This window comes from Artemia sp. Qi Xiang Cuo, chromosome 15 (genome assembly GCF_049724085.1).
Source record: "Artemia sp. Qi Xiang Cuo chromosome 15, ASM4972408v1, whole genome shotgun sequence".
Lineage (NCBI taxonomy): Eukaryota > Metazoa > Arthropoda > Branchiopoda > Anostraca > Artemiidae > Artemia > Artemia sp. Qi Xiang Cuo.
This window is the reverse complement of record NC_142808.1, coordinates 55228682-55253171: the sequence shown is the minus strand read 5'-3', so window position 1 is coordinate 55253171 and position 24490 is coordinate 55228682. Positions and strand designations below refer to the sequence as shown.

General features: G+C 35.1%; 1 protein-coding gene across 1 annotated transcript in view; it reads left to right on the top strand.

Annotated features, from left to right (window-relative positions):
• LOC148943870 (uncharacterized) overlaps nt 1–24490 on the top strand; it is a 66909-nt gene that overhangs the window by 21820 nt on the left and 20599 nt on the right. The window contains exons 4-6 of the mRNA XM_089101445.1: nt 470–1057; nt 3511–3701; nt 18312–18432. Coding sequence (XP_088957571.1) covers nt 470–1057; nt 3511–3701; nt 18312–18432 — 900 coding nt within the window. The remainder of the gene's footprint in view (nt 1–469; nt 1058–3510; nt 3702–18311; nt 18433–24490) is intronic.

Here is a 24490-nt window from a genome sequence, read left to right as displayed (position 1 = left end):
CAAGAATAGAAACAATCATAATTCTTGTCTACGTTTAACGCTACATCACGTGGTGCCACTTGTTCGGCCTCGCGTGCCATCCTCAATTTATGGAAAAATTACAAGAATAGGCAAAGATCTTGGAAAATTGTAGATTATAGTACAATCTCTAAATTTCAGGTTAGAGGTGGTAAGAGGCATGTAGCCTCTATGCTCTGTGTTACATCCCTGAGCTCATCCCTCTTGAGTAATACATATTCTCCTGGGAAAACTCCCAGCTGGGAAAAGATGTTTATTATACAAGACGCCTTTCTTTTTCCATCAGGACAGTGTTTTTAAATTTTTTATTTTAGTTTTCGTATAATGTTTTTTATAATATATTTATATTTTTTAAAATATAAAAATAATTTTTTATAACATATTTTCGTATAATATTTTTGTTCTTATGTTTGTTTAAAAAATTTACCTCACATAAAAAACTGTTTTTCAGATTAACACAGGAAAAGATGACACGACAATAGCCATAATAATGGAGGACGAAGAAAAAATAAAAAAAGAAAAAAGGGCAAATGATAAGGTGGATATTAAAGATAAAGCAAAGAAAGCTGAGAATAGGAACGGTAGTAAAGAAAAGCTTATAAGACAAGATAAACCATTGAAGGAAGAAAAAATAGCTAATCAGGCGACCCAGAAGCGATCTACAAATGTCAGTAAAAAGACAGTGTTGCAAGGTGATACAGATACGAAAAAGAACCTAAATATTAAAATGAACCAAGGTAAAAAGGTCTTAGAAACGAGGGGTTCTTCAAACAAACCCAAAGTAATAATCGAAAAGCCAATAAAGATCCACAAAACGTCAAAAGTATTGTTGAGTACTGAGCAAAAAATTGCCGAAAGAAAAAATAGCGTTGTCAAGCCTTCTGAAATCCTGGGCGAAGTGAGAACAAAATTGGGCAGTGGGATTGAACGGAAGAATGGTGAGAAAGAGAAAAATAAAGATGAAGTGAATGGAAAAATAGCTTTGCCGGAAAATAACTTCTTTGACACCATAACTGGAAACAGAGAGGAATCAAGCAAGGTACTTTTTGTTTACTTTTTTGACATACTTAGCATAGAGGAATGAATTTGAATTTATTTGATTCTAAATACAGAAGCCAAATCAACTAACTTTATAAAATAAACAACCGACAAAATAAAAGAAAGTGCCTTGTGAAAAGAAACTGTTTTGTTTGTTACTGCGTATGTTTTTGATCATCGAGAAAATCAACCTTTGGTATTTTTGGTATGTCATAAAATAACTAGCTACCCTCTTCATTTAGGTTGCAAGATAGAAATAAACAGAAAAATGACAGTGCTAATATTGTAACGCTGCATGTCTTTAAGAGGAAACGTTAAGGTCCTGTAAGGCTACAAAAGAATGTATATTCTAATTTAGCCTCCTTTATTTCAGAGTCCTTCTTTATCAATCTGTAGTCAGGTAGTGAATTAGATTCTTATTTCTTTTTGATATAAATTCTCTGTACATGCTAATGAGTCTGCTACTGGAGAACTCAGAGATCTGACTACAAGTGGAAGTTGCGTATTTGAACTGACGCTGTAAAGCAGATTTTCTCAACATGGGCTGCTATCAAAATTCCTTTTTCGGAGCTTAAAGTTTGGGTAGCTCTTTACTTATTAAAAGTTACCTTTACGAACTCTACCTTTAAAGCAGATTTTTGCAAGAGCCTCACAAAATTTTGCACTATGTATCAAAATGAATCCACAATATTCGGCTGAACGATCTAATTATAACGGTGTCTTCTTAGATAAATTCTTGAAACTAATGCCCTGAAAAATTCACTTTCATTCTATCTCAAAATTTTGCTTTTTTAAAATCGTTCCTCACTTTTGTGACTCTATGGGAAAGCATTTTCTAGTCCCCCTTCTCCTTACTCAGGTAAAATATATTCTGTTCAGCAAAAAATCATCTTCTTTTGTAAGATAAAAATAATGATCAAAGCAGATGGCGGAAATTGCTAAAGGATCAAGTTAAAAGAACGACTGCAAGTAATTAATATCTCTGCATCATTTTTGTATAGTCGCATGACAGATATTTCAAGTAGCCCACCCTTTTTCAAACTATTAAATTAAAAAAAAAACTAGTTTTTTTTTACTGAAAGTAAGAAGCGACATTAAAACTTAAAACAAACAGAAATTATTCTATATATGAAAGGGGCCGTCCCTTTCTCAAAGCCCTGCTCTTTACGCTAAAGTTTTTTAACAATTTAAAAAGTAGAGTTTTGACTAAGAGTCAAACTTTAGCATAAAGAGCGGGGCGTTGAGGAGGAGATAGCCCATTTTATATAGGCAATTATTTCTGTTTGCTTTTAGTTTTAATTTCGCTTCTTACTTTCAGTTATAAAAACTTGTTTTTTTAATTTAATTTCTGAACGTTTTTCAACTAATGCAGGTTCGAATTTGGTCGTTTGGAATGTCGGTATTTCTTCTTAGAAGAAATTGAGTAAAACATGCCATTATGCCTAAGAATATGAGGTTTTGGACCTTTTGTTTAGAATTATCACCCCTCCCCTCTTCTTCATAGGAATCTCCTCAGCCCCTCCTGATATTTCAGGAGGGGTGCGGTCAAACAAGAAGGTGTTAGATTTCCCCACCCAGAAAAGGGCCTTATAATGCAATTTCTCAAGTTTTTAATGCCTTTTCAAGTTTTTAATCTCTTTTAGAAAATCCCATTGACCCTTCCTCCCTTTTCTGTAAGGGTTAGATGTCTGTACAGCTCACATATTGACTTTTAGTCCATTTATTGTGCACAAAGCTGAAGGAGGGAGGGGGGGGGGGCATTTTGAAATCAACAAAAATTGTATTTTTCTGCTTAAAATGGCGTCGATGGTGGGGTCCTTTTGATCAGTCTTCAGGTTTACTCGGATCAGTTTTATGTACAGGCAGTGCCGTACCTAGGATTTTTGTTAGGGGGGGGGGTGGGCTACCCAAAAATCTTTACAAAACGCAAAAACTGTTAATATATATTTCTGTTAGTTTTCTACAAGTCAGAAAATAATTTTCGGGTGGAGGAGGGGATTTAAACCGGTTAATAACTTGTCAGAGGGATGTTTATAAATTATAAAGCTATTATATTGTTTTATTGTAGCCTCTACTAAATCAACATATATTGTGTTTATTTATTTATCATTAAGTTTACCAACATATATTGTGTTTATTTATTTATCATTAAGTTTATTTGCATTTATATTAGAACATAATTCTGTTATAGCCTTTTATTATTGCCTTTATTTAATCATTATATTTTATATTTGTTTATTTATTAGTATAATTATTATTATAGCCTTTACATTATAGCATATTTTTATTTTAGCCTTTATATTGTTGCCTATATCTATTGTATTATAATTTAATTGTAACCTCTATTTAAGGACTATATGCTTTATATTTTTATAATTATCTTATTTTATAAATATTTTCATAATTATTTTATTTATCTATGTAATAACGGATTCTTTTTTTTCTGTTTTTTAGTCTCCTCCTGGGAATTCATCAGATATTCGTCCTCTTTCTGCAAAGCAAAGACTCCGTACCCCATTACCTCTTGGAGAAACTTTTAGTGTCGAAGATAAAAAGGATATTCTTCCAGCAAGTCATTTCCTGGATCAAATTTTGAAACCAGAAGCTGTCGAAGGATCCATGGATTCAAGTTTACCGGATGTTGGGTAGCTTTCCTTTTTGCTATCCTTTTTGTATTTCTTTTTTTTTATACCTTTCTTTTTTGTATTTCCCTTTTCTTGAAATTAATTTAAAAAAATTTCCACAAAATAAGCTTTTCAAAGAAAAGTAAAGAACTACATTAAACAAAAAATGAGCAAAAATAAAATCAAATAATCTACGAAGCGTAAAACTACCGCAAATCAGCAATGATAAATAAATGACACCCAAAACAAACAGATATTACAATAAATAACCAAGTCAAACTCAAAAAGACCAGAAATTAACATAAGTTGGGCGAAAAACCCCTATGCCTTCCCAAGGCCAGAACGTAATTTGCACTTTAATGAAAAAATATAAATGTTCTTACTTTTATAACTTTAATAAATAAAATAATATTAACATTTTTATTACTAAATATCAGTATATGTATATTAAACTGGCAATGCACATTCATTTGTATTTTTTTCAATATAGTGCAAATTATGTTTTGGCCTTGGGAAGGCATAGGGTTTTGGGAAGGCATCACGAAAAACGCGTAAAAATTTGTTTATGTTCCTTTTTGTTACGTTTTTATGAGTCAGACAACATCTCGGGGGGGGGGGGGAAGGGGATACGGCCTTGGACCATAATTATTCTTTTTCGGGATCAGCGAAATTCTAGGCTGGAGAATCTACCCTAGCAAAGCAGAGATTTCTTCCTAGCTTGAACTTCCTAGCTTGTTAATTTCTAGCTTCCTAGCTTGTTAATTTCTTCTCGTTTTGAGTTGGCCTCGGTTATTTATTGTAATTTCTGTTCTTTTTAGGTTTCATTTATTTATCATTGCTGATTTGCGGTAGTTTCATGCTTCGTAGATTATTTGATTTTATTTTTGCTAATTTTTTTGCTTAATGGAGTTCTTTTTTTTTTTTGAAAAACTTATTTTGTGTGAAAAGTTTTTTTTTATAATTAATTTCTGTTCGTTTTATACTGACAAAGTCTTTTCAGGGAAGAAGAAAATAATACTTTAAATCTTTTCGTTTTTTTTCAGACTTTATAGTTTGGTTTGCTATTTGTATGCTGGAGAAAAATTTTCAGCAATTTTTAACAACAAACACCCTTTTAAAAATCTGGACACAAATAGTAGTGTTTAATTTAGTTTCATACCTCCTCTAGTTGAATTGAAGTGGAAAACTTGATACCATTCCCAACAAAATCTGCTTACTTTCTTTGATAGGTTGAATACATTTACGCTATTTTGACTTGGTTAAATTTTAAGAGCAGAAGTAGCCCCGAAAGTTTGAACATAATACCCTCAGTCGTTCTTGGGATACTGCAGAGATGCCTTATTGTGAATTAGCATTAATGCAGTGCGTTTTGATTTAATATTAAGGCAACATTTAGTTTTTAAACATAAAGGCAAATGGGAGGGTTGGCATGGGAGGGCGATTAGTTGCCCTCAGATTACTTTTGACTGTTAAAAAGGACATCAGCCCTTTCTATTTTCAATCAAATGAATCCTTTTCGAAGTTCCTGCGACAATTCCTTCAATACGAAGTGACCTGTTCTAAACAACAACAACAAAAAAAAATCATACATTTTACCCACATCGATCTTTACTATTAAAATTTCAAGCCTTCCAATCACTTTCGACTATTAAAAAGGGCACTAGACCTTTCGATTTCCAATCGCATGAGCCCTTTTTGGGCTTCTACGACAACGCTTTCTATAAACACCTTACCCAGGGCATAAATTACAACCCTTGCCCTAAGGGCTGTGAGGGTGGTTGTCATCCTTTAAGACATAATTTCCAGAACTTTCAACTACGTTAAACAAAATGGCTACCTCAAAATTTTGATTGGATTTGTTTTGGAAAATGGTTAGTCGCTCTCCCATCACTTTCAACTATTAAAAAAGGCACTAGCCCTTTCAGTTTTCAATCAAATGAGTGCTTTTGAAGTTTCTACGACAACGCTTTCAATAAAAACCTTATATGCCCCCAGGGTGTAACTTACAACCCTTGCCCTGAGGGGTGGGGGGGGGGGGGTGTGGTTGTCACCCTCAAAGACCTAATTTCCAGAACTTTCTACTACGTTGAACACAATGGCTATCTGAAAATTTTCATTGTATGTGTTTAGTGGAATGGTGAGCGTGAGAGGGTGGTTTAGCTCCCATCCAATCACTTTCGTCTATTAAAAAGGGCACTAGCCCACTCAATTTCCAATTGAATGAGTCCCTTTTGATGTTTTTCAACAACTCTATCTGTAAAAACCTTATATGCCCCCAGGGCATAACTTACAACCTTTGCTCTTGAGGCTCAGGGAGGGTTGCCATCCATAAATACATAAGTTCCAGAACTTTCGACGACTTTGAACAAAATGGCTATCTCGAAACTTTGATTGAATGTGTTTGGGGAAATGGTGGGCGTGGGAGGGGGGTAAATTACTCTCCACTCACTTTCGACTATTAAAAAGGGCAAATACAATTTCCAACCAAATGAGCCCTTTTTGAAATTTCTACAACAACTTTCTATATAAACTTTATATGCCCCTAGAGCATAACTTACAACCCATGCACTGAGGGCTCTGAGGGGGTTATCATCCTAAAAGACCTAATTTCCAGAACTTTCGACTAATTTGAACAAAATGTATATCTCAAAATTTTGATTGGTTGTGTTCGGGGAAATGGTGGGCGTGTGAGGGGGGTTAGGTGCCCTTCAATCACTTTTGACTACTAAAAGGACACTAGCCCCTTCAATTTCCAATTAAATGAGCCCTTTTTGATGTTTGTATAGCATCGCTTTCTATAAAAACCATACATGCCCCCAGGGCATAACTTACAACCCTTGCCCTGACGGTTGTGGGGAGACGGGTTGTCATCCTTAAAGACCTAATTTCCAAAACTTTCAACTCCGTTGAATAAAATGGCTATCTCAAGATTTTGATTGGATATGTTTGGGGAAATGGTGGGAGTCGAAGGGGTGTTAGTTGTCTTTCAATCACTTTCGACTGTTAAAAAGGGCACTAGCCCTTTCAATTTCTAATCGAATGAGCCCTTTTTGAAGTTTCTACGACAACGCGTTCTATAAAAACCTTATATGCACGAGGGCATAGCTTACAACCCTTGCCCTGAGGGCTCTTGGGGGGTTGTCTTCCTCAAAGACCTAATTTCAAGAACTTAAAACTATGTTGAATAAGATGGCTATCTCAAAATTTTGATAGGATGTGTTTGGGGAAAAGGTGGGCGTGAGAGGGGGGTTAGTTGCCCTCCCATCACTTTCGACTACTAAAATAGGCACTAGCCCTTTGAATTTCCAATCGAATGAGCTTTTTTTGAAGTTTCTACGACAACACCTTCTATAAAAACCTCATATGCCCCCAGGGCATAACTTACAACCCTTGCCCTGAAGGCTCTTGGGGAGTTTCCTCCTCAAAAACATAATTTCTATCTGGAAAACAACTAAGATGAACAAAATGGCTATCTCAAAATTTTGATTGGACGTGTTTCGGGAAATGGTGGGCATGGAAGGGTTAGTTGCCTTCCAATCACTTTCAACTATTAAAAATGGCGAAAACCACTCCAATTTGCAATTGAATGAGTCCTTTTCGAAGTTTGTACGACAACTTCTTCAATACGAAGTGCCCTGCTCTAAAGGGAAAAAAATAAATAATATATTGTGCCAACATTGTTTATATATGCCCCCAGGACATAACTTAAAACCTTGTCCCTTAGGGTTTTTGGGGATTGTCCTCCTCAAAAAGATAATTTCCAACTGGAAATCAACTTTGCCTAACAAAATTGCTACCTTACAATTTTTATTGGAGGTTTGTGAGAGACGGATGGGCGTGGGGGGGGGGGGCTCGCGTCTTTCAAACAACTTTCGACTAATAAAAAGGGCACTAGCCACTCCAATTTCCAATCGAATGAGCCGCTTTCGAAGTTTCTACGACAACTCCTTTGATACGAAGAGCCCGGGTATGGAGAAAAATAATAATACATTGTGCCAACATCGTTCTTTACTTAGGCAGCGCTATTGCGCTGCCTCTGACGGTCGGAGGATCTATGGATTCTAATCTACTGGATGCTGGGTAGCTTTCCTGTTTGTTATCCTTTTTTATTTCTTTCCTTTTGTATACCTTTCCTTTTTGTATTTCCCCTTTCTTGAAACTGTCGAAGGATCCATGGATTCGAATCTACCGGATGCTGGGTGGCTTTCCTGTTTGTTATCCTTTTGTATTTCTTTCCTTTTGTATACCTTTCCTTTTTGTATTTCCCTTTTCTTGAAACTGTCGAAGGATCCATGGATTCGAATCTACCGGATGCTAGGTAGCTTTTCTGTTTGTTATCCTTTTTGTATTTCTTTCCTTTTTGAATTTCCCTTTTTTTGAAACTGTCGAAGGATTCATGGGTTCGAATATCGGATGCTGGGTAGCTTTTCTGTTTTTTATCCTTTTGTATACCTTTCCTTTTTGTATTTCCCTTTTCTTGAAACTGTCGAAGGATTCATGGGTTTGAATCTACCGGATGCTGGGTAGCTTTCCTGTTTGTTATTATCCTTTTTTGTATTTCTTTCCTTTTGTATATCTTTTCTTTTTGTATTTCGCTTTTCTTTAAAGTAGTAAGGACATCTTTGATATCCACCTAATAAATATTTAATGGAACCGTTCACCTATAGTTGTGTCAGTATCATATGAAGAGCAAAAAGAGATAGTTTGAATATAATGAATATCTCTTCACTATATCTTTTTCCTATTTTTTAAAACCAGTTTTATTAATTTATAATTTAAATTTATTGAAATTATTTGATTTGTCTTCATAAACTTGTAAAGTTTAGAAGTACTAAGGACATCAGGTTGTATCAAGGGTGTGGAATCCAAGTTTGAACACCCACTCCCCCTGTAAATCGTAATAAAAAAGCATATTAAAATTTTTTTGATGCAGGTTAAAAAGTTCTTTTATTCCCACTGAAAATATCTCATCCGAACAAAAATTCTGGATACGGCCTTGCAAGGGCATACATATAGAAATTGCTTGCCCCCTGGACCCATTCTAGATCGATTCATTCCTGAAAACCGTTGCCTTCTAAGATTTTACAATTTTTGTTCAAAAGTATAAAGTTTTTGTATGGCAATATTACATTTTCGTCGATATTACTACCTTGAACCGTGAAAATAGATAATTAAAACTAATTAATTCCATATAGAAACGGCGTAAACCTACGGCTTCTTAAGCTGGCCCCCGAAGGGGGCCGGCTTATTCGGAAAAAGAATCAAACTTAAATAATAAATTTCTCTATAAGTCATAATTAACCATTATTTTTTTTCAAGAATTATTCAAAGTCAAAATCTGGTCCGAAAAAGGTAGACCTACAGTAGTTGGGGAAAATTCCGGGATAGTTGAATTTAAAACGGTAGATCTAATGAGGAAAGAAATCGTTTCTTCTTCCCCTCCCCTGAATTTAAATGTATCTGAATAGATAAGTTTGCTGAAGTCTGAGGTAAAACATAGTCACCAAACGCTAGATAGCATCTCTAATTTTTCTGTAAGCCATAGCCATAACTACGTAAAGCTCTAAGACATAACCACATCCTAAATGCTTAAAATATCAAGGACAGTGAAAATGAGATGTGATGGTTTCTGGCAGATAATTTTCTGGCAGTAGACACCCGCTACTGCCAGAAATTGATTAACTCTATGTGGACAACTGTTTCATTAACAATAGAATTTATGATTTTTCCCAATTTATTAAGACTTATAGGGCTAAAGATTTAAGACTTGTAGAGTTTGGATTATTTCCGTCAGCGTTGCCACTTTGAGCCGTGAAAATATACAAATGAAACTAATCAGTTATAAATGACAACGCCTTTTGTCTGTAAAACTCCAGACATTAGCAGTCGGTTTATTTTAAATGTCAGCTTAACCATTTAAGGAAACCTATGGCTCATTAAGCTGTTCAGTGCCATATTTTTTTTTTTTTTTAATTTGGCATTCGCTACTGCTTAAAATTGCATAATTGCATATGGACGACTTTTTCATTAACAATTGAATTTATGAGTTTTCCTGATTTATTAAGACTTAATAAAGGATTAAGTTAAAGGGTTAAGCTTGTAGAGTTGGGATTATTTCCGTCAGTGTTGCCACTTTGAGCTGTGAAAATAAATAAATGAAACCAATCATTTTTAAGTGGCAACGCTTTTTTTCTGTAAAACTCCAGACATTAGCAGTCTGTTTATTTTAAATGTCAGCTTAACCATCAAAGGAAACCTATGGATCATTTTGCTGTTCAGTGCCATATGTGTTTAGCTTATTTTTGCTAATTTTCCCCGTGTTTATTTATATATTTTTTTTTTATTTGGCACCCGCTACTGCCAAAAGTTCCATAACTGCATATGGAAGACTTTTTCACTAACAATTGATGTTTACGGTTTTTCCTAATTTATTAAGACTTATGATTTAAAAACTTAACATTTGTAGAGTTGAGTTTATTTCCGTCAGTGTTGCCGCTTTGAGCCTTGAAAATAAATAAATGAAACTAATCAGTTTCGCCGTTTGTCTGTAGAAATCTAAACATTAGCAACCTGTTGATTCTATATTTTCAACTAAACCATCAAAAGAAACTTATGGCTTATTAAGCTACTCAGTATGGAATATTAATGCTTATTAGCTTATTTTTGCTAAGTTTCACCCATGTTTATTTTGTTTAACTGTATATAGACTACTTTTTCATTAAAAATGGAATTTATAAATTTTTTTCTAAATTTATACATTTAGATTTAGAAATGTTAGAAATATTTAATAATTTAGAATTTTTTAAAAATTTCTAAATTTAGAAATCTTTTAATTTAGATAAGAGTTTTTTTTTCTTAATTTCTTAAGATATATAGTGTTATGTAAATTTCCACCTAAACAATTGAAACAATCTTATCATGGTTATTGGAACAATCATGGTTATGGCTTACAGCTAAAATTGGCTATGTAAGTATCCACTTAATCAACTCAAGCTGTCGAATTTCCTTTTCACTGTTTTTGGTACTTCAACGATTTTTGCATTCATTTTTTTTGAACAAATTTTTGAATTGAACAAATTCGGCAAACTTAGATTTAGGCTATATCATAGGCAGCGCGCTAGCGCTGCCTAAGTAAAGAACGATGTGGGCACAATGTGTTTTTTTTCCATACCCGGCCACTTCGTGTCGAAGGAGTTGTCCTAGAAACTTCGAAAAGGGCTCATTCAATTGTAAATTGGGGTGGCTTTTGACTTTTTTAATATTCAACATTGAGGTGGGGGCAAATAGCCTCCCCACGCCCATCCTCCTCCAAACCGCACCAAAACAAAATTTTGAGATTGCTAATGCGCTCATCGTAGTTGTTGTCAAGATGTAAGCATGTTTTGAGAGGGACAATCCCCCACAACTTACGGACCAAAGAGGTTATTCTATACCCTGGGGGCCGGCATGATTTTTATAGATGGCGTTGTCGTAGAAACTTCAAAAAAGGCTCATTCGATTGGAAATTCAAAGGGCTAGTGCCCTTTTAAATATTCGAAAGTGATTGGAGGGCAACTAGCCTAACCCCCCACGCTCATCATTTCCCCAAACACATCCAATCAAGATTTCGAGACATCCATTTTCTTCATTGTAGTTGATTTCCAGATAGAAAATATGTTTTTGAGGAGGACACTCTGCCACGGCCCTCAGGGCAAGAGTTTTAAGTTATGCCCTGGGGGCATATAAGGTTTTTAAAGAAGGCGTTGTCGAACTAAACCATCAGGCATTTTCAAACTTCAAAACAGGCTCATTCGATTGGAAATTCAAAGGGCTTGTACCCTTTTTAATAGTCGAAAGTGATTGGAGGGCAACTAGGGCCCCCCCCCTACGCCCATCCTTCTCCCCAACACATCCAATCAAAATTTAGAGACAGCTATTTTGTTCAGCGTAGTTGATTTCCAGATAGAAAATATATTTTTGAGGAGGTCAATCCCCCACAACCCTCAGGGCAAGGGTTTTAAGTTATGCCTTTGGGGCATATAAGGTTTTTATAGAAGGCGTTGTCGTAAAAACTTCAAAAAGGCATATTTTATTGGGAATTCAAAGGGCTAGTGCCCTTTTTAATATTCGAAAGTGATTGGAGGGCAACTAGCCCCCCCACCCCCCCACACGCTCATCATTTCCCCAAACACATCCAATCAAAATTTTGAAATAGCCATTTTCTTCAGCGTAGTTGATTTCCAGATAGAAAATATGTTTTTGAGGAGGACACTCTGGCACAGCCCTCAGGGCAAGGGTTTTAAGTTATGCCCTGGGGGTGTATAAGGTTTTTAAAGAAGTCGTTGTCGTAGAAAATTAAAAAAAAGCTCATTCGATAGGAAATTCAAAGGGCTAATGCCCTTGTTAATAGTCGAAAGTGATTGGAGGGCAACTAGACCCCCCCCCACGCCCATCACTCTCCCAAAAACATCCAATAAACATTTTGAGATATCCATTTTGTTCAGCGTAGTTGATTTCCAGATACAAAATATATTTTTGAGGGGGACACTCCCCCACAACCCTCAGGGCAAGGATTATAATTTATGCCCTGGGGGCATATAAGGTTTTTATTGAAATCTTTGTCTTAGAAACTTGAAAAAGGGCTTGTTCGATTTGAAACTCAAAGGGCTAGTACCCTTTTTAATAGTCGTAAGTGATTCGAGGGCAACTAACCCCCCTCTCACGCCCACCTTTGCCCAAAACAAATCCAAGGAATATTTTGGATAGCCATTTTATTCAACGTATTTGAAAGTTTTGGAACTTAGGTCTTTAAGGATGACAACCCCTCCCCCCACGGCCCTCAGGGCAAGGTTTTTAAGTTATGCCCTGGGGGTATATAAGGTTTTTATTGAAAGCGCTGTCCTAAATACTTCAAAAGGGCTCATTCAATTAGAAATTGAAAGGGCTAGTGCCTTTTATTAGTTGAAAGTGATTGGATAGCGACTAATGCCCCTCTCACGCCCATCATTTTCCCAAACACATCTAATTAAAATTTTGATATATCCATTTTGTTCAACGTAGTTGAAAGTTCTAGAAATTAGGTCTTTTAGGATGATAACCCCCTCAGAGTCCTCAGTGCAAGGGTTTTAAGTTATGCCCTGGGGCATATAAAGTTTTTATTGAGAGCGTTGTCGTAGGAACTTCAAAAGGGCTCATTCAATTGGAAATTGAAAGGGCTAGTGCCTTTTTTACAGTTCAAAGTGAATGGATAGCGCCCACCACGCCCACCATTTTCCAAAACACATCCAATCAAAATTTTGAGATATCCATTTTGTTTAACGTAGTTGAACGTTCTGGAAATTTGGTCTTTTAGGACGATAACCCCCTAAGAGCCCTCAGTGCAAGGGTTTTAAGTTACACCCTGGGGGCATATAAGAGCGATGTTGGCACAATGCATTGTTTATTAACTTTTTTCCTTTAGAGCAGGGCACTTTGTATCGAAGAAGTTGTCGTAGAAACTTCAAAAAGCGCTCGTTCAATTTGAAATTGGATTGGCTTGTGCCCTTTTTAATAGTCGAAAGGTATTGGAAGGCGACTAACACCCCTTCCACGCCCCCCATTTCCCGAAACACATCCAATCAAAATTTTGAGATTGCCATTTTGTTTGGCGTAGTTAGAGATTAGAGATCCAGAGTTAGAGATCCAGATAGAGATTATGTGTTTGAGGACAGTCCCCCACAGCCCTTAGGGCAAAGGTTGTAAGTTATGCCCTGGGGGCATATAAGGTTTTTCATAGAATGCGTTGTCCTAGAAACTTTAAAAAAGCCTCATTCGATTGAAAATTCAAAGGGCTAGTGCCCTTTTTAATAATCGAAAGTGATTAGAGGGCAACTAACCCGCCTCTCACGCCCACCTTTCCCCCAAACACATCTAATCAAAACTTTTAGATAGCCATTTTATTCAACATAGTTTTAAGTTCTTGAAATTAGGTCTTTGAGGATGACAACCCCCCAACAGCCCTCAGGGCAAGGGGTGTAAGTTATGCCCTGGGTGCATATAAGGTTTTTATAGAAAGCGTTGTCGTAGAAACTTCAAAAAGGGCTCATTCGATTGGAAATTGAAAGGGCTTGTGCCCTTTTTAACAGTCGAAAGTGATTGGAAAGCAACTTTCACCCCTTCCGCGCCCACGATTTCCCCAAACACATCCAATAAAGATTTTGAGATAGCCATTTTGTTCCACGCAGTTCAAAATTCAGGAAATTATACCTTTTAGCAGGACACTCCCCCCACAGTCTTTAGGACAAGGGTTATAAGTTATGCCCTGGGGGCATATAAGGTTTTTATTGAAATCCTTTTCTTAGAAACTTGAAAAGGGGCTCATTCGATTGGAAATTCAAGGGCTATTGCCCTTTTTAATAGTCGAAGGGGATTTGAAGGCATCTAACCCCCCTCTCACGCCCATCTTTTCTCTAAACATATCCAATCAAAATTTTAGATAGCCATTTTATTCAACGTAGTTAAAAGTTTCGGAAATTAGGTCTTTAAGGAAGCCCCCCCCCCCCCACAGCCCTAAGGGTAAGGGTTGTAAGGTATGCCCTACGGGTATACAAGGTTTTTATTGAAAGCGTAAAAACTTCAAAAGGGCTCATTCAATTGGAAATTGAAAGGGCTAGTGCCTTTTTTAATAGTTGAAAGTGATTTGAGAGCGACTAGCGCCCCTCTTACGCCCATCATTTTCCCAAACACATCCAATCAAATTTTGAGATATCCATTTTGTTAAATGTAGTTGAAATTTCTTGAAATTAGGTCTTTTAGGATGATAAACCCCCTCAGAGCCCTCAGTGCAAGGTTTGCAAGTTATGCCCTGGGGGCATATAAAGTTTATATAGAAAGTTGTTATAGAAATTTCAAAAAGGGCTCATTTGATTGGTAATTGAAATTGCCCTTTTTAATAGTCGAAAGTGAGTGGAGAGTAATTAACCCCCCTCTTACTCCCACCATTTCCCCAAAAACATGCAATCAAAGTTTAGAGTTAGCCATTTTGTTCAATGCAGTTGAAAGTACTGGAAATTATGTATTTAAGGATGACAAACCCTGCAGAGCCCCAAGGGCAATGGTTCTAAGTTCTGCCACGAGGGTATATAAGGTTTTTATAAATAGAGCTGATGTAAAACTTCAAAAAGGGCTAATTCAATTTGAAATTGAGAGGGCTAGTGCCCTTTGTAATAGTCGAAAGTGATTTAAGGGTAACTAACCCCCCTGTCACGCCCATCATTCCTCCAAACACATCCAATCAAAATTTTCAGATGGCCATTTTGTTCAACGGAGTAGAAAGTTTTGGAAATTAGGTCTTTGAGAATGACACTCCCTACCCCAGCCCTTAGGGCAAGGGTTGTAAGTTATGCTCTAGGCGGATATAAGATTTTATTGAAAGTTTTGTCATAGAAACTTGAAAAGGGCTCATTTGATTGGAAATTGAAAGGGCTAGTGCCATTTTTATTAGTTGAAAGTCATTGTAGAGCGACTACCGCCCTTCTCACGCCCACCATTTCCCCAAACAAATCCAATCAAAATTTTGAGATAGCCTTGATGTTTAACGTAGTTGAAAGTTCTGAAAATTTGGTCTTATAGGTTGACAACCACCCTAACAGATCTTAGAGTAAGGGTTGTAATTTATGTCCTGGGGCATATAAGATGTTTATAGAAAGCGTTGTCGTTTCCAAAAGGGCTCATTCGATTGGAAATCGAAAGGCCTAGTGCCCTTTGTAATAGTCGAAAGTGATTGGAAGGCTTGACATTTTTATAGTAAAGATTGAAGGGGGTATAATGTATTATTTTTTGTCGTTGTTGTTGTTTAGACCAGGAAACTTCGTATCGAAGGAGTTGTCGTGGGAACTTCGAAAAGGGCTCATTCGTTTGAAAATAGAAAGGGCTGATGCACTTTTTAATAGTTGAAAGTCATTTGAGGGCAACTAATCCGCCTTCCACTCCCACCCTTATACGCCAACCCTCCCTTTTCTGCTTTTAAAATTTAACCAAATCAAAATAGCGTAAGTGTATCCAAGCTATCAAAGAAAGTAAACAGATTTTTTTCCGAATGGTATTAAGTTTTCCATTTCAGGTCAACTAGTAGAGGTATGTAACTAAATTAAACAGTACTATTTGTGTCCAGATTTTTAAAAGGGTATATATTGTTAAAAATTGCTGAAAATTTTTCTCCAGCATACAAATAGCAGGCCAAACTATAAAGTCTTAAAAAACGAAAAGATTTAAAGTGTTATTTTTTTTCCCTGAAAAGACTATGTCAATATAAAACGAATAGAAATTAATTAAAAAAAACTTTTTCCACAAAATAAGTTTTTCAAAGAAAAGTAAAGAACTCCATTAAACAAAAAATGAGCAAAAATAAAATAAAATAATCTACCAAGCGTGAAACTACCACAAATCAGCATCGATAAATAAATGAAACCCAAAACGAACAGAAATTACAATAAATAACCGAGCCAAACTCAAAACGAGCGGAAATCAACACAAGTTGGGTGCAAAACCCCTATGCATTCCCAAGGCCAGAACAAAATTTGCACTTTACTGAAAAATTACAAATGAATGTGCATTGTCAGTTTAATAGACATATACTGATATTTAGTAATCAAAATGTTAATATTATTTGATTTATTAAAGTGATGAAAGTAAAAACATTTATATTTTTTCAGTAAAATAAGCTATGTAACTAGGCATGAGCACATGAGTTTCAATCAAAGGAGATCCAGGTTGAAAAAACGAGAGGGTGGGGGTGAAGGCCTTTCCTGCTTCTACGTTTGACTATAGGGTGGTAAAAAAATTTTTGTTATTTTTCTAAAATCGTAATTCATATTGGAAAACGCCTTGAAATTTTTAAAATTAATATTTCAAGAGATAGTGAACGCCAAAATATTTCGCTAAAAACAAAGTTGAAAAGGATATAGCGCCAAAACCGTGAATGAAAATTACTGAGATACATTTTACATCCAGCTAAAAAATACGGAAACGTATCTAGAAAACCAAAACTTATTTTAAACAAATTGACCTGACAAACGAACAATTAAAATTAATTACTAATCTTTTATTAAAATTTAAATTTTAACAAAGTAAAGCCCTATAGGTGTATTGAAAAAATTCTAAAGGGAACATTTATTTGTGCATGAAAACTAAAAAAGTGCAATTTTATGACGAAACTTTCTAACTATACCTGAGTCAGAAGATAAATATAGAAGGAGGTGGTGGTGGGGGGGGGGGGTAGAATTAAATCTCTAGTTTCCCTTCGATCTCAGGAACATTTCAGGCTAAGCCTATAATGTGAGGGTTGTGGAATGATTCACCCCCTCTTAATGCAGAAATAAATTTTCTTTGTAATATAAAAGATTGCATTCATGTGCTTACCGGCATGAAAAGTGGAGAGACAGTGGAGGGGATCATTTCTCAAAAGGGGGGGGGGTCAAATGCGGGCAGGTGTTTGGTTTTGTTTTTACTAAAATTTTAATATCGAGGTTTCACAGTTTATTCCGAAATAAATTATTTAAAATAACTTATTTTAAGCAAAAGTATTAAACAAATCATTAATATTGTTTTGAATTAAACCTTGAAGCTCGTATTAAATAATTAAATTTAGCCTCATATTAAATGGAATGTTTAACAAATTAAGGCCTTATAAATAAAATTATAATACAATTATAAAATAATAATAATACAATTATAATAATATTATAATTCAAATAATAAATGATACAAATAATAATATGGTAGCAATAAAATAACAATAAACAAATAATTAAACAATTTCTGAAAGGAACAATTACTTTTTTTTCGATATTTTTCGCAGTGAATTTTTTAATCTTGACTGAACTTTTTCAACATAAAGCTTTTTGACTGTTTTAAAAGCATTATTGTAAAAATTCAAAACCAATGTTTTATCGAAATTTACCGAAGTAAGTTGTTTGAAATAATTTATTTTAAACAAATCATTAAAGTTAGATTTAATTAAAACTTGAAGCTTAAGTAATTAAATTCAACTGTTCATTAAACTAAATCTTTAAAAAATTAAAACCTTATAGGCCTATTAAACACATTTTGAAAGGAACAATAACTTTTTTTCAATATTTTTCTCAGTTTACTTTATAATTTTGGTGCAAAAAAAAATAACAAAAAAAACGGAAACTGTTTTGACTGTATTAAGAGGTATGTATTAACTGTTTTAATTGTTTCAACAAAGCTATATCTATATAAAGGTTTTACTGTATTAAGTTAAGTTAATTAATAAATATAAAACTGAACAAAATACATGAATAAAACATGAAAATATTGTCTGTTTTGAGACTGTATTAACTGTACTAAGATTTGACTGTATTAAGATTGTGACCTTGAAAGTGATTCACAAAAGTTTTTTGTTCTTTCAATTTTTTTGTGTTTTTCCTTGTGTTATTTTGTGCTATATGTTTTCCGAAATATTTTGTGTTTTTACGGTATGCTAAGGAGTGAGTAATATGCAGAAAACAAAAAAAAAAAAACAACATAGAATTGACAGACATCCTTCTTGCTGTGCACGGCAATGCAATTTGAACGTTTTTTTAAATTTTATAGTATAGATTGGTTACATTTGTTTGTTAATTAGTGTGTAAATTTATAACATATTTACAGGTTCACATCTGAAGAAAAGAAAAACGAAATTTTGGTCCAAAAATCGCCCGTTAAAGAAGCTGAAGAAGCTATTGGCGTAGACTTGGATGAGGTTGAGAGGCTTATAAAAGCAGCAGAAGAGGTATGATGCTTATTTGAATTTGATGTTTTTCAAAGTAGAATTAAGAAGCGTAGGTTATTCCTCTTCGTCCTTAGTTATGTTGACTGACTGCTTACTTGAACCGTTCATAGACCAAATCAGTTCGTACTGCCGTTGAAACATTACTATTTTAGGTTTTTACGGTCAAAACACTTTCTTCTTCTTTCTTTCAAAAAACAGCACCTATAGTAGCACATCTATAGCACAAAAATCACACTATAGCACAAAACACTTTCTTCTTCTTTCTTTAAAAAAACAGCACCTATAGTAGCACATCTATAGCAAAAAAACAGCACAAAAATCACACTATAGCACAATACAGCACAAAAATCAACAATCTATAGTAGACTCCTTTCGGTCTCTAGGAGGTATCATAATGGAATTGAATGGTTTATGGGAAGTACGAGTACTCGAGCTGCCATTTCCAAGCAATTTAAGGCCTCGACGCCGGCTAGTACCTATTCGGCTCTTACTACTCGCTCTCACTCTCTTCTGCACTCACTTGCTTTCTTCAAACAATATTAGTATCCACAAGAAAATCAATTATGCTTTTGTACAAGTATCTTTCATCTGTTTCATTATAATTGGCTTTAAATAGCTTGTCAATATCTATATTCGTCTTCAGTCTTTCAAATGTCCGTTTGATATTTGCTACAAGGTAAGCTATGCTGTTGCATTCAAAAATTATATGTTGGCACTTTTAAGCAAAATCTGCAGTGTGGGTTGTCCCTTTTATTCCATTCATGTCCTTCCTTTCTTAAAATCAGAGAGTTACTCTTTATTCCGAAATAAAGAACATTAGTTTCCCGAAATGGGAAGATCAGAATAGGAGGTAAGAACCGTTTTTGAGGTATTCTATGTCGGGCTGTGTCACGTAGAGTGAGAGACATGGCGTTGATGGAAATGGGTGTATCCCGCTGTAGAATTAGCCAATAAATCAGCAATTTCATTATAGTATATACCCTGATGACTTGGAACGTGTTGAAACTGGATGATAATATTACTCTGTTGAAGGTTAAAGAAAAGACTCTGAAGGTAATGCAAATCAGAGTCCGGTGCACTTCAGAAATTAATTGTAAAGCTGACTTTGAGTCTGAAAAGACAACGCACTTTTTTTTATAGTGGGGTGTGGATAGTGCCTCAATTATAGCTTTAATCTCAGCAGTCAGGATGGAAACTCCATTCGGCAGCCTTGTACAAATATTCAAAGGGTAGCTTAAGATTTTCGCGGCTGAAGCAGCTTTGGACCCTTTTACCGAATCATCTGTGTAGATTTGTAGGAAATCAGCGTAATCATTTAAGACTTTCTGTCTGAAAACTACCTTAATCTGAGTGGTGAGAAAACTTGACTTCTTATCTATTATATGCTCAGTGCATACAGGAATAAACTTCCATTTTGGAGGCTGAAGATGTAAAATGCAACTCACTGCATCATTATTCCAGTTGGAAACTAGTTCAGTGAAAAGAATCCAAGAGCGGATATGCCAGCTATTATTCATTGAATAATTATTACTAAAGGTTCGAAAAAAACCCATGCAAGCGATCAATTGCTTGGATTTTTGTGTAATACTTGCAGTTCCTCCTTTCTTGCAGTGACGGCATACCACTTAGTTCTCGGACCTTATGACTTGGGGTATGGTTATGAAAACCAAAGGCTATTTTTATTGCCATGTTTTAAAGGGTTTCCAACTTTGCTAAACTTGTTTTGCAACATCCTCTGTATGCTTCAATACCATACTCAATCTTTGACTGGATAAACCTTTTGTAAAAATCTAGCAGAATAGTTGAGGAGCTGGCCCATTTAGTAGTAGCTATACGTTTTAAAAGAATAAACCTTTTCATACAAGATTTTTTAACAAAATCAATATGGTTGTTCCAAGTCAAACTATGGTCAAAATGGATAGCAAGAAGTTTGGGAGAAGGGTTATAATCAATTTCATTTTCATTAATCCATATTTTGGGAGGGACAAATCCTTTTCTTTTGTAAAATATAGTTGCCATAGTCTTTGATGCTGATACCGGAAGTGAATAAGCCATAGAAAAGGCCCATAGCTCTTTCATCATTTGGTTTAGTTCTGTTGCCATATCATGTATATTGGACCCAGAGCTCCAAATCAAAAGATCATCAGCAAACTCCGCTTTGCAAGCATTCTCAGAACTAAACTTTAGATCCGACAGAAACAAAGTGAAGAACAAACACTTAATTAAATCATATTTCATAATATCATAATGAATCTTATAAAATGATAGTTGCTATTGGAAATGACGAAAAACATTTTGATCGATGAATGTGTTGGTGTTTTCTTCAGTAGATTTTACTCTGAACGAAAATGCACCACATTTTTTACCACAATTACCGCACCGCACAATTACCGCATGAAATTAACGCAATTCATTTAAAGTCTTCATAATTATTTCTTTCTTTTCGATAGGGGGGGGGGTACTTAAAAGGTCAAATTCATTAGCAGATCCGACAAAAGGAAATTTTATCCACCAGATAATAGATCGTATGTTCCGTACAAAATTAGGCATAAAAAAGAAAAAATCCTGCATTCATCGTCGAGAACCCTGATGAATATGCTGAAATTGATGAAAAATCAAGTAAACGTGTCTTTGTCCTTTGATAAAGAAAATAATGTCTCGATATGTACGCTACCTGTTTGTCCAGGGAGGTTTTGATAATAAATGAGGATTGCTCTATTTCATAAATGGCCGTAGAATTTTTTCCCCTCTTTTTTCTTTTGTTAATTTTTTCACATTTTCTTTATAATGAAAAGATCATGAAAATGATGAAAGAAACACATTTATCATATTTTTCACATTTTTTTTTCATGTCCCTGATAATGAATCGCTGAATATAATTATCTCCCCATCTGCACTAGTTCTTTTACTGTAACATTATATAATGTATGCTCTTTTTAAAACACTGATCACAATTATTTAAAAAAAAAGAAAATCATGCAGGAGAACTTCTATAAATAAGTTCTTAGTTTTGAAAATATCTGCTCAGGCTCTTATGTTGTAAACCTTTTTTATATAATCCAAGTATCATATATATTTCTAAATTGAATTTTCAGTACCAAAAGTTATGTTTTTTTATTTGATAAAAAAAACGCTTGCAGAAGCTAGGATTATCAGACAAGGAGACTTAAAATTTGTGGATAAAAATATTGAGTAGGGCTAGATAAGGGAGGGGTGGACAAAAATATTGCCGCCAATCCATCTAAATGTTTTTGCAGTAGTACCTTCCATGTGCATTAAAAGTTGTCGAGTCTAAATTGCAAGGGAGATCCAAAAACGCTGTAGTACAAGGTTAACAAAATATTGTATCTGCAATGGCTATGGTATAGATGGGTTTATCAATTCGACAACTTCAGGGACAGTTAGGGAGCCAATTATCTCAAAGTTTGACATGTTGGAGGGGCGAAAGGAAGGGGAAACTCCCATCAGTCGTTCCCGAGGTATTGCGGATAAACCGTTTTGATACCCTGGGTACATAGTTCCTTCTGATTTACCTCTGTCCCTACCTCCAATTTGAGGGTCACTCGGCCCCTCTAGGATTCAACAATTTGCTGGACAGGAGTTACCAACTTTGGGAATGGAGAATGCAAAAAATAACCCAAGGGACAAAATTCGAAAATCTAAACTAGGGACCGTCTAATGCACTAGTACCCATTTACCTTCCGTAAAATACCCCCCCCCCCCCCCACAGACGGGAAATGCTCCTGTGGAAGATATCCCTGACGGAAAATACCACCCGAAAAATACATCCCCCCAGAAAACTCCCCTTGGAAAAAAAAACCTCTGAACCATGGAGCCAATATTCCCAAATCAATTTAAAATTACAGTGAAAACTGAAAAATGAGTAATATAGTACCATACAGGTGAAGGTATACTAAAGAATAGCAATTAACAGTCAAGTTAAAAACTGATTTTACAATCCACTAGGGGAGAGACTGGGAGAAAAGGGGTCCATCTTCATGTCCCTTTACTCTTATTACACCACCGATGACATCCAGATTGAAGTCACATTACGAAAATTTCAGGTTTTGTATTTTTAAGAAGCAGTTTATTTTCCGATGTTGGTTTCACTCTTAAAGGGTAATCGCTTTGCAGTTAGATTATTATCAGAGTTACTTTTTTTCTGAGACCATACTGGCTAGTCATGGTAAAACATAAAATTGCGAAGTGCTTTACGTAAAATGAAATTGTGGAATGCCATCTAGACCTCAATCCAATTTTAGTTTTGTGTTTTTGTTTCAAATTTTAAATTTTGTATATTTTTATCAGTTTTATTCTGCACTGAGGACGGTCAAGCGGAGGTCTTGACCGAAATATTTGCATAATTTTTCAATTTTTTCACTGGCTGTTAATTGTTCTCGTTTTCTTCCTTTCTTCGCGATTTTATGTTTTATCATGATTAGCCAGTGTGGTCTCAGAAATTATTTAGAACTCTCGGCTTCCTGGAAGTTAACTTCTAAGACTCCAATGGGATAAAATTCGACTCCAGTGTGTAGGCACCCATAGGATAAAGCAATGCAAATATATATTTTTTATTGATCCTCCTTTGTTCATTACGACTAGTTTTCGTCAACGACCCTCCCCCCCCCCCCAGTTCTCCTTTAAAAAAAGAAATTTAATCATCAAATAAACAAACTTGAATAGAAAAAAAGGCCACATTTACATAATCAGAACTTTCTTATGAATCAAACTTATTGTAATATAATTGTTTTTTGTATCTTTTTTGAAGTATTTCTAAGTTTAAATTGAAGAAGAAAGAAGTTGAATCGTCCAATATATTCCCATATCCCCTTCACCTGGCTTATTCATAATCATCACCGTGCCAGAATGAACTTGTGTGATAATAAGCCTGAAACTACATAAACAGTAATTTCAGTTCCAGTTTTATTTATCTTTATTTAAAATCAAAATACAGACCTTACATAACATTCCTGCCAGGAAAGCACAAAAAAATATGCTTGGTTGAAATTGCTCCCGGCTCTACCCAAACATTGAGCCTGTTACTCCGCATTTGATTTCCATACCCCCATCGGAAAGGGGTATGGATTTAGTTTCTATAGATAAGAACTTGTAAGTTTGAATCATAATAAAACAGAACAGTGTGGAACGCATAGCCTGGATGTGTGAAATTTAGCTAGCTAACTAACTAACTGTTTCGTATGCAGAAAATTATCCGCGTAGGTTCCCATTTGGAGCTGGGCTGAGCTTGAAGTTACATCCGTGACCCTCGTTCCAAACCCAGCAACTTTAGGAATGAAAGATCTAAAGCCGAACTGACCAGTCATGACAAAAACAAAGAGAGAGCTAACGGGCAATAAAGTTTTACAAAATCACCAGGGGACTATATTAAATACAAGACCTAAGAGAATTGCAGCAGTAGTAGCAAGCAAAATGATTATTCTGCAACAGAATGGTTAATTTTATTTTATCCAGTGGCTTTAGTATGGTCATTGAAGCAACTCTTTTGAGCTTCTGTGGCGCTATGCGACAGTGGCGACAATTGTATATATTGGTTGTTTTTTTTTTTGCTTGGTTTTGGTTTTTATTCGTTATTAAGATATTTTAGTTTTTATCTTTTTTTTCTCAGTGTTGAATTATCTGTTTTCTTTGTCGTGAGATTAATCTGTTCCTTTGTTTTTAACTTTAGGAATCAAATCCCTGATCATATGGACACACGATTGTAAGTCCTATGTGCCAACCACTTAGCTACTTTAATCTAGTTTAACCACGTGGCTTAAATTTAGTTAATCCAATCTGCTATCAATATGTAGAGTCAGTTCTCGCAGTTTAAATTAACAGGTCCGGGACTGTCATCTGTGCTCAATCCAGGATATAATGGTGTTTTTTGAATTAAGTAGCGTGTTGAGATTTTGTCCCAAGTTTTTTGTTATTGAATTTGTTTTACCTGGGATACCAGATAAAAACTTTTACCAGATAAGAACTAAAATAAACTAAAAACAAATAAAACCACCAGCAATATTAATAAAATATAATTGTCGCAATAGATCCTCATAGGTGA